This window comes from Bubalus bubalis, chromosome 8, assembly GCF_019923935.1.
Source record: "Bubalus bubalis isolate 160015118507 breed Murrah chromosome 8, NDDB_SH_1, whole genome shotgun sequence".
Classification (NCBI taxonomy): domain Eukaryota; kingdom Metazoa; phylum Chordata; class Mammalia; order Artiodactyla; family Bovidae; genus Bubalus; species Bubalus bubalis.
The window spans coordinates 97,057,504-97,070,195 of NC_059164.1; the positions used below are offsets into that span (position 1 = coordinate 97,057,504).

A 12,692-nucleotide genomic window follows, 5' to 3' on the forward strand; every position below is an offset into this window, starting at 1 on the left:
TTGTAATGACCTGTATGGGAAAATAATCTAAAAAAGAGCAGCTATATGTATATGTGTGTATATATATATATATGTATATAACTGATTCACATTGCTGTATACCTGAAACTAACATAACAATGTAAATCAACTATACTTCTATTAAAAAAAAAAAAGTTTACCACTGGTTGCTGTACCCCACTAGGACTTGGGCTAAGCGGACAAGGTCTTTAATGTCCAGTCATGTTTATTCATTTATTCATTCATTAAAAATTTTAAGTGCAGAACCAAAGAGCTAGTCCTTATATACCATCTTCTTATTTTACATTGCTTTAACTTTAGTTGTTAAAGTTAAAGTTAACAATTAGTTAAAGTTCCCTGTAAGAAACTTTAGTTGTTTATTCTTCATAGCAATTTTTTTTTTTTTATTGCCTCAGCTATCCTGGGATTTTTTTTTTTTTTTTCCTGTTCTCATTTTTCATGTCAAGCTCAGACTTATTACCTGGTAATAGGTTGCAAGAAATGAGAATTGAGTTATTTTTAAACAAATATCAATCATGTGTGATACGTTTAACGGCAATTATAATGAATAAAATCAAGGTTTTACTTATGATGAAGTCATTATAGTCACCACTGGCAAATCTCCAAATTAATAATGAGACAATAAATCATCTGTGATGCCAAAGGGATCAAATAAATAAAAACAGGATTGACCTTGTTAGACATTTGGTATTTTCAGTATTTATCCATCAGAGCCACTGATTTGGAAATTGTTATAAATTCTTAGAAAATGGAATCTTTTTCCCCTGTAAAAATGCCCATCATTTGGCAAACTACAGTGTCATTTTCCTTGAAGAGAATGTAGTGATTGATTATCCAGAGTGCTACCATGACAAGGTAAACCAAGCAAATAGCTGGAAAATTGTATATAATCATATAGCATCACATAGGCTCTGTGTTGAGCACAACCATTAGAATTAAACCATGGCATTCTAATCATTCCCTGCAGGTACTTTCTGTTTACCCCAAAACCTTTATCTCCAGGGGATATTTCTATGTGCTTCCAACCTCCCCTTCTCCTCCATCTGATATCAGCACAATTCTAGTCACCCAAAAGCCCTGGGATAAATACAGACCAAACTGAATCCACCTAAAGAGACTTCAAAATGCAAAGATGTGTGTGTCTAGCGGCACTGGCACCCCACTCCAATACTCTTGTCTGGAAAAATCTCATGGACGGAGGAGCCTGGTAGTCTGCAGTCCATGGGGTCGCTAAGAGTCGTACAGGACTGAGCAACTTCACTTTCACTTTTCACTTTCACTCATTGGAGAAGGAAATGGCAACCCACTCCAGTGTTCTTGCCTGGAGAATCCCAGGGATGGGGGAGCCTGGTGGGCTGCCGTCTTTGGGGTCGCACAGAGTCAGACATGACTGAAGCAACTTAGCAGCAGCAGCATCCGTCACATATATGACATCCCTCACATTATTTATATGAGTTAACATTATTAGTCCTGTTTCTTTGATTAGTAGTGCTGTGCTGAAGATCCTAAGAAATTACAGAATACGTGAAGAAAGGGAAGGATGGGAAGGCTATGTTTTGTTGTGTTTTTTTTAATTTAAGTTGGCTGAGTTTAAGATTTTTTAGTTGGAGGATAATTGCTTTACAATGTTGTGTTTGTTTCTGCTGTACAACAGTGTGAATCAGCTGTAAGTATATACATATCCACTCCCTCATAAGCCTCCCGCCCACCCTCCTGCATCCCACCTGTGAGAGTAGGCACTGACATATATACACTGCCGTGTGTGAAATAGCTAGAGGGAAGCTGCTCTGTGACACAGGGAAGGTTTCAGAAAAGAGGAACACCAGTGTCAGTTTTGAGAAGTCGATAGTCTAATCAGGAGGAACAAACCTCCTGAGATGACCTGGGACAGTAACACAGTATTCCCGAAGTCTGCAAGCACCAAGGTACCAACTGAGTGATGAAGGCCTGTAGAGGACCATCAAGTTCTCCTTGGTTACCAGAAAGCTAGACGGAGCCATCAGAAAGGCAGGAGCTCCCCCAAACTGTCCCAGAGTGGATTATCAATAGCATAATAGGAAATAGAACCAGGCCCTTTTTCTCAGTGGTCTGAGCCATCTGCTTGTGCTCATCTTCCCTGCAGTGTTTCAGATTTTAAACGGCCTTTGTTAGGATGGCTGGAGTCCACTCTCCTTTTATTAATTGCTGTCCACGTGTGGTAGGATATCCTGTGTTCTTAATCAGGATGAGGATTTTTGATTCTTCATAGCAGCATAGGGACATGTAGCTGAACAGAATCAATTCCTGTCATTCACACACAAACACCAAGGAACAGAATTATGGATCAGGGTGAAGCTGCAGTGCTTTAATCTTAAAATCAATACAGAAAAGGAAGTTGAACTTGTGGGGATTCTATAGAGACTGTAATTTGGTTTCCCATGGAGTTTTCCCTACACGATGTAACTGCTCCTTCCTTTTCATCTTCTGATTATTTTACTTGGGGTGTGGGGAGAGGAGAGGCAAAGAAGAAACTTCTAGACCCAAATTAGCCTAAATAAGCACGTACGTGTAAACTCATAACTTAAGCTGGTCCCCCACTGTGTTGAGAAAAGCTGTACACTTTTGTCCGTTCTTTTTGTCTGTAGAAGAAAGAAAACCAAAACCCTGTACCCCATAGTCTGTATTTAAGCAGAATAAAATGCCTTTGATTATTTCAAAGGTTACTGTCAGACCAGAAAAAAAAAAATTTCATGTTCACTTTTCTGGCTCAGTCTGGAATTCTATATAAATAAATACATATTCATCAAACCAGTTATTGACCAAAGGATTCCAAAATGCTAAGCATGTGATTAATATTTACTCCAGTGTAATTGAGCTCTTTGGGAAAGAGGCACAAACAAATGGTTTGAACAATTATACCTTTTCTTTTTTTCTGGCGTGGCTTGCCACCTTTTTCTTATTCTTAAGCAAAAATATAGAATTTATTGAAAATGCCTCTTTTTAGGTATAGCATTATTTCACTGCACAGTAGTATTAGTCTCTAAAGATGGGTTTATTTTTTCCCTTGGATATTCCTTTAATTCGCTTTTAAAACACATCTATTTGGACACTGCTTCTGCAGTGACAAAAACAAGAAGCACCATGATCTCATGAGAAATGTTTCTAAAGTGCAATGGTGTAGTGAAAAGATTGAAGTCTGGAGTCCTTGCTTTGCTTTTTTCTTTCTCTAAGCCTGTTTCCTCCTTTTTACACTGGGGATGGTTAAGGGATTCAATTGATAGGTTTATTGAGAGGATTAAATGAGATAAAGCATGTACAGTGTCTAGCTCAGTACTCTGCACTTGTAAGAATCCGTAAGTGTTCGTGATTATCATTATTATGTGAGTTTCAAGTGAGGGTAACATATGCTGTATATGTGAAAACATTCTACAAGCTGTAAGGCACAATACAAATGTTATTTGGTATCCTTAATAGATTGATGGTTTTGAAACTTTTAAAAACAACTCCTGGAAGGCTTTTTCTTCAGGCTGCCTGTCATGGATCCCTAATCTGAAAGTAGAACCCTGAGGATGATAAATCGACTGCAACTGAATATGTATTTCCTTTCTTAAAAGCCACAGAGAGATATCTTGTGAATGCCAAGAATTTCATGAAATCAACTTGAAATTCCCTGTCCTGTGTCCTTCCATAAAAAACACCTTCTCAGGTATTAGGAGGATCAGCCCTATGTAAGATACTTATTTCTTTTTTCGTGAGTAGTTTTAAATGTCATGTCCTTCTAGGAAAGTTCAGGTGTCTTAAGTGATTACATCCTTTAGTTGTCCTTCCTTGTCCTACACATTACCTGAGTCAAAACCCTCATCAGCTTCTGTGTCCTCTCTGTGTTCTTTTCCAGAGCACAATCATTGTGGAGAAGACAGTGCAAGACCTCATGAACTTGATGCACGACTTGAGTGCCTACTCAGATCAGTTCCTCAACATGGTGTGCGTGAAGCTGCAGGAGTACAAGGATACGTGCACTGCAGCCTACAGGTAGAGCGTCTGTGGGCTAAGCCGTCAGTTTAGAACCTGACCATTGGGGTGGTGGGTGATACTGCCTTCATAGCCTAAATTTCCACCTTATAGAAAAGGACCATCCTTCAGTTTGTCAAGAAGCCTGATGAGAACATACACGAAAGCGGCAGTCTCCTAGACACAGACGTGTGTATCAACAGAGAGTGGGAGGGACAAAGGAACAAAGCCAACTAGGACTGCTACTGAGCGGCTTAGGTGAAGTGTCAGCCTTGATTTTTATGAACGTCTAGAATCACAAGGTGTGTCTTCCTCAAGGAAATTCCAGATCTTGATTAACCCCTCTTGTGATTCTAGAAGATCTTTAAAGAAAGCAATTTTGAACTCTTAGCAACCCTTAGTAATCAACACAGCTTTCTTTTAGTTAGTACAAATGTAGTCCTCCTGATATTTGATCTATAGCGTTCCTACTGTCATGAAAGGATGGTTAATCTGTTTTTAGCATCAGTGGAGATGAAAGATCATTGTTATAAACTTGAAAACCTTTCATTTTCCTCCTGATTTCTTTTTTCTGAGTTCAAAATTCTCTTTGAGCTTGTGGAAAAGATCATGGCACTTCTTGTAAAAAGCTAATAATAGGAACAAATTATGGTCTGGTTGACAAGACCTGAAACAATTAGGGAAGAAAAGAATGTATAATAAAATACTAAATTTATATGATACATAATTAAGGATAGACAGTATAGCACAGGATCAGGTACTACTTGTACACTACAGACTGTAAAAGCAGAAGGAATAAAACATTAAAGAGAGTGACAGGCTGGAGTCAAGAGAAATCTCACAGAAGGTGAGATACATTCAGAACCTTAGACAGATGGATGAGATTAGGGAGGTGGAAAGAAGAAATAGGAGCGCTGCAGGGATAAAGAATCAGCAAAAGCATAGTTATCTGATATTCAGATGGACGGTTGAGGAGGGAGAGGTTTGAATCGAACAGAGTTCCTAGAGAAGATAGTAGGAAATAATGTTGAATAGGGAAAGTAAGACCATGTAACAAAGGGTCTTAAAAAATAAGACTTGGAACTTTAGATGTTGAATAGTAGATGATAAGGAGCCATTATAAGTAAGCCAGGAAGCAGTGTTTAGGGAAGATTAATCCAAGGGATATAACATAGATTAATGCTTAACCTCCTTAACTCCAACAATAAGTAATATTTATCCACAGTTATACAAACCAAAAAAAAAAAAACCAGTCATTTCACTGAAAGATGCACTCCCAATAATATTTTTTTTTTGGTTTGGTAATTATTCATCAAGAATGTTAATACATTTAGGTTAAAATCATACATATAATCAACATATATGTTATACTCAATTGTGTAATTGTGATACACAAGTGATAATTCTAATGGCACATCAAAAAAAATATGTTTACATTTAGTATTTTGATAAATAAAATTTTAATTTAAATTTTTAGATTTTAATTAGATGATTTTTTTGCAGACAACTATAAAAGATTAATAATAAAATACTTTTGAGCATTAAGATATATTCCATTAGGATAGAACTTGGTGAGGAAATGAAGTATAAATAATACTTCAAAGAGAAAAATGAAAAATATTTAACCATTAATAATAATTAATGAAGTCACTTAGTTGTGTCCAACTCTTTGTGATCTCATGGACTGTAGCTTGACAGGCTTCTCTGTCCCTGGAATTCTCCAGGCCATAATACTGGAGTGGGTATCTGTTCCCTTCTTCAGGGGATTTTCCCAACGAAGGAATCAAACCAGGGTCTTCTGCATTGCAGACAAATTCTTTACCAGCTGAACTACAAGCTTATTTTCATATATTTTAAATGTATTGTGGTGGATATCAAATCCCTAAGGTACTGAGATTCTATTGGTTACACTTAAAATAGTGATTTAAAGTATCAATATTTATAATGTGCCAAAAATTATGTATTTATAACCATTGAACTCATGCTTAAAAAAAAGAAAAAAAAAACACCCTAAATTTCAATTTTAAAATTTGGGAAAGAGAATACAGTTTTTCAAAATTCCTTTAAGAGAGACACATAAAAATTTTAAAAGCCATTGCCCTTGTTAGTTGCCCTTAGTTAGTTGTCTAAGAGAGGAATTTCTGGACCAAAGCTGTATTTTCAACTTTACAAAACCAAATTCCATAATGGTTGTACCAATGTCACATTTACCAAATGACAGTCAAAAAACATATTTTAAAAATCGATTTTTACATTTACTTTAAGTGGCATTGAATTTTAATATTTTTTTTAAGCAAGGTATGTCTTCTCTTTCTTATATTTCATTAGGGCAACCCAGAATTTCTAACAAATAATAATGCCAATGAGTATTAATTATAATGGGGGTTGTATAGCTTACTAAATTCACAGAGCACTGTTGAACATTCTTGTTTTGAAATGATACTCGAGTTGAGTATAGTTCTTTTTCCTGGAGTGTTTCCAGATCAGTTTCATCCTTACACGTGAACAGCCCTTCAGATATGTGACGATGACCATCACGGTCCATTTAGTAGTTTTGTTTTTTCACTCTAGACTGAACATCCTTGGTTTCTAATACATCCTGGGTCCGCAAACCATCCTACTCTTCTTTCTTCATTGCCATTAGGCAGGCAGTGTCTATCTTAAAAAAGGAGCACTCCCCTCTGAGCCCAGTATTCCAGATGTGCTCTCATACTTCAGCAAAACCACTGCCTTCTTTTTGTAGGACCCAATGCCAAAACACATCCTTCATTGCATGTGAATGTGTAGGACTAAAGTAGTCAGTTACAGATTATATCTCTAATGAGCTTACATTCTTGGTAAAGCATAGAAAGGCAAATAGGAGACAAAGAAAGCAGGCAAGTATACCCACAGCATTAACTTATGATGGAAAATATGGTAAGATAGGCAATGATGACATGCTCTAGGAAGAAGAAATTACAGAGGACAAGAAAGACTTGGTGAAAGATACAGACTTGGACTTGTGAAGAATGAGTAGGATTTTTTTTTTTTTTTTACTCTAAAAAAAATATTTATTGATCCAGATTTTTAAAATATTTGTTTATTTGGCTGCATCTTTAGTCGCAGCATGCAAACTCTTAGTTGTGGCATGCAGGATGTAGTTCTCTGACCAGGAATCAAACCTGGGACCCCTGCGTTGGGTGCGTTGGGTGTGCAGTCTTAGCTACTAGACCACCAGGGAAGTCCCTAAAACAAGGAGGATTTAGACAGGATTTAAGGTGAAGGGGCTGAAGGAATGAAGGAACCCGAACAATGTCAAGAAGGTGAGGAAGAGCAGGAAAAGGATGAACAAATGATGAATATTTGGGTTTTGGAAAAGATGGCCAAGCCAAAATAGAGGCTGTTGAATACCAGGTTCAAGGAACTTGACCTTTTAAAGTTAGGTAGTGGGAACTACTGAATATAAGTAAACAGAGAGTGCCAGGGCAGACCTGTGCTTTAGGGAGATGTTTCTGAGCTTTAGTAAGATGGATTGGAAAGGCAAGAGTGTGGAGGTGTAGTGGAGAGAGGCAGAGCGCCTGAATTGGAGGAGACGTGGGGAAAATGGAGGGGAAGGGGCAGACCAAGAGACACGAGGACTGAATTTGTAGGACATGGTCACTGTCTGGCTGTAGAGGGTAGGAAAGTGTAAGAAGAAACACTAGCTGAAATTGGCCTTATCTTTTCTAAGCTGTATTTGAAGGAATTTTTTTTTTTTTTAACTTAAATTCAAGATCTCACATGTAGCCATTGGACTTACTGTTATTTTTAGCTCATCATTTCAGTCTATTGAGATATTTTTGAATCCTCATTCTGTCATCAAAATAATCATAGCTATTCCTCCAAATTCTATGTCATTCTTGATTTTATAAGCAATCTTTTGGTTTCTTTGCCTATGTCATTTAAAAAATGTTTGACAGGACAGGGCTAAATTAAGAACTTTGCGCTCTGTATCTCTCAAGACTTCTGTTGAGATTGACATCCATATACTAGTCAGTACTTCAGGGGTTCATATGTTTTTCTCACTATAAACCCTGGACTATAGCTCAAGAGCAGTCTCTGGGGCCTGAACTTCAATACCAGCTTTGTCACCTATTAGCTTTGACCTTGAACCGAGTTGCTCAGCCTCTCTGTGCCTTACTTTTCTCATCTACAGAAAGAAAAAATAATAGTTCTTCTCTCATACTATTGTTTTGAAAATGTCAACTTTTTAGAGCTGTCTTAGCAAAATAGTAAGCCCCCTCCCAAATGATTAGCTATTCATATTGTTCTGATAATGACAATGATGATGATGACAAAGATTACCTTTACTACCACCCATGGTCAGTGCCCCTATATTTCATCATGCATCCTATAAGAGACTTAGATTTCTTACTAGTGTCCTCCCAGTTCTGATCCTTACAGTGCAGCTAGCCCTTCCTTCTGTATCCCCATGATGGGCATTAGAAGACAGCAGTAGATAATACCTAGTTCTTTGTTCTGGAATCCTCTCATCCCTTCATTTTTAGGATTTATCGCCTCCGGCTTTGCCAGACTTTTTGTTAAGAACTCTCCATCTTAGAAACAAAGTCTCTTGACTTTGAGCCAAATGTTACCATTTCTTCATTCAAGTCAGTGACCTACCCAGTTAGGAAAGGAACAAAGTCATGTTACTTGTTTAATTGTGAGATCTTCCTGTTTCCTAGTGAGTACCACCTCCTAAGTGTTCATAAACCATCATTAATAATCGATTCTAGAATTTTTGCCTATAGTTCCAAACTTACCCAATTTCTGTAATTTACCTTGTTTTATGAACATCAGGGCATTTGTTCTCGGGCATTTTTCTATCTGCCAGGATACATCTAAGATTATCAGCAGTGGTTCTATGAGTCTATGCTTTGAATTATTTCTGTGCCCCAAGGTTCTTGACTAAATTTATTAAACCTATCAAAATATTATTTAATTTCAGTTACTCTTGACACAGTTAATTACTTGATCCTTAAAACAGTTCATTTGCTTGGTCTCTAGAATTTCATTCATTTAATGAATGTTTCAGATCAGAACAGTCGCTCAGTCGTGTCTGACTCTTTGCGACCCCATGAATCACAGCACGCCAGGCCTCCCTGTCCATCACCAACTCCCGGAGTTCACTCAGACTCACGTCCATCGAGTCAGTGATGCCATCCAGCCATCTCATCCTCTGTCGTCCCCTTCTCCTCCTAGCCCCAATCCCTCCCAGCATCAGAGTCTTTTCCAATGAGTCAACTCTTCGCATGAGGGGGCCAAAGTACTGGAGTTTCAGCTTTAGCATAATGTTTATTGAGTACTTATCCCAGGATTTGTAGATACAGCAGTGAACCACACAGAAAATATGCTGCTTTCATCGGGTTTACACTCTGTTGGAGATGGGAGAGAGGAGATACACAATAAATAGAATACATAAATCCATAAAGAATTTTAGAAAATGGTAAGCCCTGCAGGGGGAAGTGGAGTGGAGTCAATAGACCCGGGGATGTAGGAGAAGGAGGTTGCAGTTTTCAGTAGGGTGCCCCAGTAGGCCCTGTCATGTTGAAGTTTGATAAAAGACTGGAAGGAGTTTGGGGAGTTAGAGAAGATTATCTGGAAAGAATGCCCTGGCAAAGGACAGAGGCCCTCAAGCATGACTACACATGACACTTTTCAGAACCAACAGGGAGGCCAGCGTGTCTGGGGTAAACTGAGCAGGAAGGAACTAGAAAGAGATCGGAAAGGGAACAGAGGGCCAGGCCATGTAGGGCCTTGTAGGCCCCTGTAGGGCTGCTGACTTCTATTCTGATTAAAAGAGGAGCCATTGCAAGAGCTGTGCCTGCAAGCAGATATGGTCTGGTTTTTATTTTTAAATATAAGTATGGAGAGTGGGCTGTAGGGGTTACACAGATGGAAGCAGGGAGGCTGACGAGGGCCTGTTGCGGTCATCCAGGTGAGAATTGCAGCTCATACTGGTTAGCAGCAGCACAGGGGGTGAGAACTGGTTGAATTCTGAATACATGGTTGATCTTTGAACAGCCCAAGTTTCTACTGCATGGGTCTGCTACTAATATGCACATTTTTTTCAATAAATACAGTACCTGGATTTTCATTCTGCACATTTCTAAGTGTGGGGGAAAGTTTGTGTTTGATTCCAGCATGTGGAATCAAAAAACTTTTAGGGTTTGGGTCCTGATTCTGTCCAGACTGTTTCAGTTTCGTGCCCCTGGGTGAGTCACTAATCAATCTTTGGTTTTTGAGGCAGAAATAGTATATGGATTTTTAACTGTGCGGGAAGTCAGTGCGCCTAACCCCTGCATTGCTCAAAGATCGACTGTATTTGTAAGGGCCAGACAACAGAACTCCCTGCAAGACTGGATAGAGTGTGAGAGAAAGAAAGCTATCAAAAATGACTCAGGATTTTACATTTAAATGGTGAAAGGTCAGAGTTGCCAGTATTGAGATGGCGAACATGGCAGGTTTGGGGGCAGCAGATAAGATTCTTGTGTATTAGGCAACCACATGGAGATATGGGATGGGCAGTTGGATATATGTATCAAAAGGAAAGAAGTCTGCCCTGGAGATAGGTATTCTCAGCCACCAACATATAAATAGTGTATATAAATGGTATTTAAAACTATGGACTACATGAAATCTCTAGGGGATTGAGTATTACTATGACAGAGAAAAGGACTGTGGAATTTAAGAAGTTTGTAAGATGAGGAGAAACCAGCAAAGGAGACTGAGAAGCGACCATCAGCGAAGTAGGAGGAAGAAGAAGACAGTGTAGGGTCCAGGAAACCAAGCAAAGGGATGGAGGGATCCTTGGTCCCAGTGCTGCTATAGGATCGTGTTAGAACTCACCTTTGAGTGATAAATGGAACATGGGGGTATTCCTGATTGTCACAAGAGTTGTTTCCATGGACTCGTAGATGGGAAACCTGGATTGATATGGACTTAAAAAAGAATCTGGGAGTTGAGAACTTGTAAATATAGGCAGAACTTTTACAGTGAGTTTGCTGTGAAAGGGAACAGAGAAATGGAGTGATAGCTGGGGAATTGAGACCACATGAAGGGTTTTTTAATTCTTTTAGCTGTTATTTTAAATAGAAATAAGTGCATGTTTATATTTTAAGAAAATTATTTAGGACAAAGGGAAAATTATCGATGCAGGAGAGAAAGAATGAACATTGCTAAAATTGTGTTTGGGGGTTGGATTCAGTGCAACAAATATAGTAACTGGCTTTAGACAGGCTCACAGGTAGTTTTGTTCACCATGCTCTGTCCTTCTCAAAGGAATGATTTCTGTCATTTATAGTTCACCGTTTTGTCCAAACAATGCACCAATCTATTATACTACTGGGTTGGCCAGAAAGTTCATTGGAATGTTTCCGTGCCATCCTGTGGGAAAATCCGAATCCACTTTTTGGCCAACCCCATGCTTTTCTCTTGGAAAATACCCATTACTTTTGGTTCTTGATATCTTGTGGTCAACAGGTATCGTGATTCCTTCTCCCGAGGGACTATATAATTTTGGTGTCCTTCCTGGCCAAATTCTCTGGAATGGTGCCCACATGGTTCCTTCTTCAGAGTCTTCTCTGTCATGGTCTACCACAGTTGCTGAGTTTATCTCAGGGTTGGGAAAAGTACTTCTGTGAAGCTTTGCCGGGGATTAAATAGAAAATCGTTTACGTGGTTGTTACACAACAGCGCACTCACACACACAAGACAGAACCCTGTGGTGCCTGTTACCTGTCACTTAATCAGGCTTTCCAGGCTCGGAAGAAAGTGTTTCCTTATTGTGCGAGCCTGAAGATGTAAAGTGTCCTTACTTCCTCTCTTCCCACGTGTTGCCCTCCCCCAGACTGGCACCTGCTGAGGAGTAATTAGGGCAGTTCTAATTTGGACAGCCAAATCCTGATTACAGTGAGAGGAAAAACAGGAAATGTTCTAGTTTTGCTGCCAGCAAATGACTGACTTAAATAGAAAGCCATATACAATTCAAATGATCCAAAGTGATATAACATTGGGGAAGGAGGAAGGGAGCGGGGAAATATCGCAATCGGATTCTTTCTCAGCAGATATCTTTTACACAAAGAATCTGATCCATAAGCTCACAATGCCCTCTGCTGAGAGCTGGAGTGTTTTCCAAGTTTGCCCTGAGAACCCAAGTGAGCCACTGGGAGTCTGGAGATCTAGTGAAGAGAAGTCGCTCAATCATGTCCGACTCTTTGCAACCCCGTGGGCTGTAGCCTACCAGGCTCCTCTGTCCATGGGATTTTCCAGGCAATAGTCCTGGAGTGGGTTGCCATTTCCTTCTCCAGGGCATCTTCCCAACCCAGGGATCAAACCCAGGTCTCCCGCATTGTAGACAGACGCTTTACCGTCTGAGCCACCAGGGAAGTCACAAGGAGATCTAAGGAAGGGTCAAAAACATCTCACCTTTCTCTGAGACCTTCACTCTGGAGAGAAAACCTGTTATGTATACTGATGTCATGTTATATGCTTTGGATAAAAAGGTATCCTAAAAGGGAGATGAGGACTAGAAGTCTACTTCTTAATTAGTCACAACTCTTGAGTCTTAAAAGAAAACTCAGCTGTGAATTCTTGGGTCCTCTGCATTAATGAGGGGCTTCCCAGGTGGCTCAGTGGTAAAGAATCCACCTGCCAATACAGGA

General features: G+C 39.2%; 1 protein-coding gene across 8 annotated transcripts in view; it reads left to right on the forward strand.

Moving 5' to 3' along the window:
* Positions 1-12,692, forward strand: part of EXOC4 (exocyst complex component 4) — a 791,044-nt gene that overhangs the window by 617,607 nt on the left and 160,745 nt on the right. For all 8 annotated transcript variants that reach the window (XM_025292062.3, XM_044947183.2, XM_044947184.2 and 5 more), the window contains one exon: positions 3,896-4,032. In XM_025292062.3, coding sequence (XP_025147847.3) covers positions 3,896-4,032 — 137 coding nt within the window. The remainder of the gene's footprint in view (positions 1-3,895; positions 4,033-12,692) is intronic.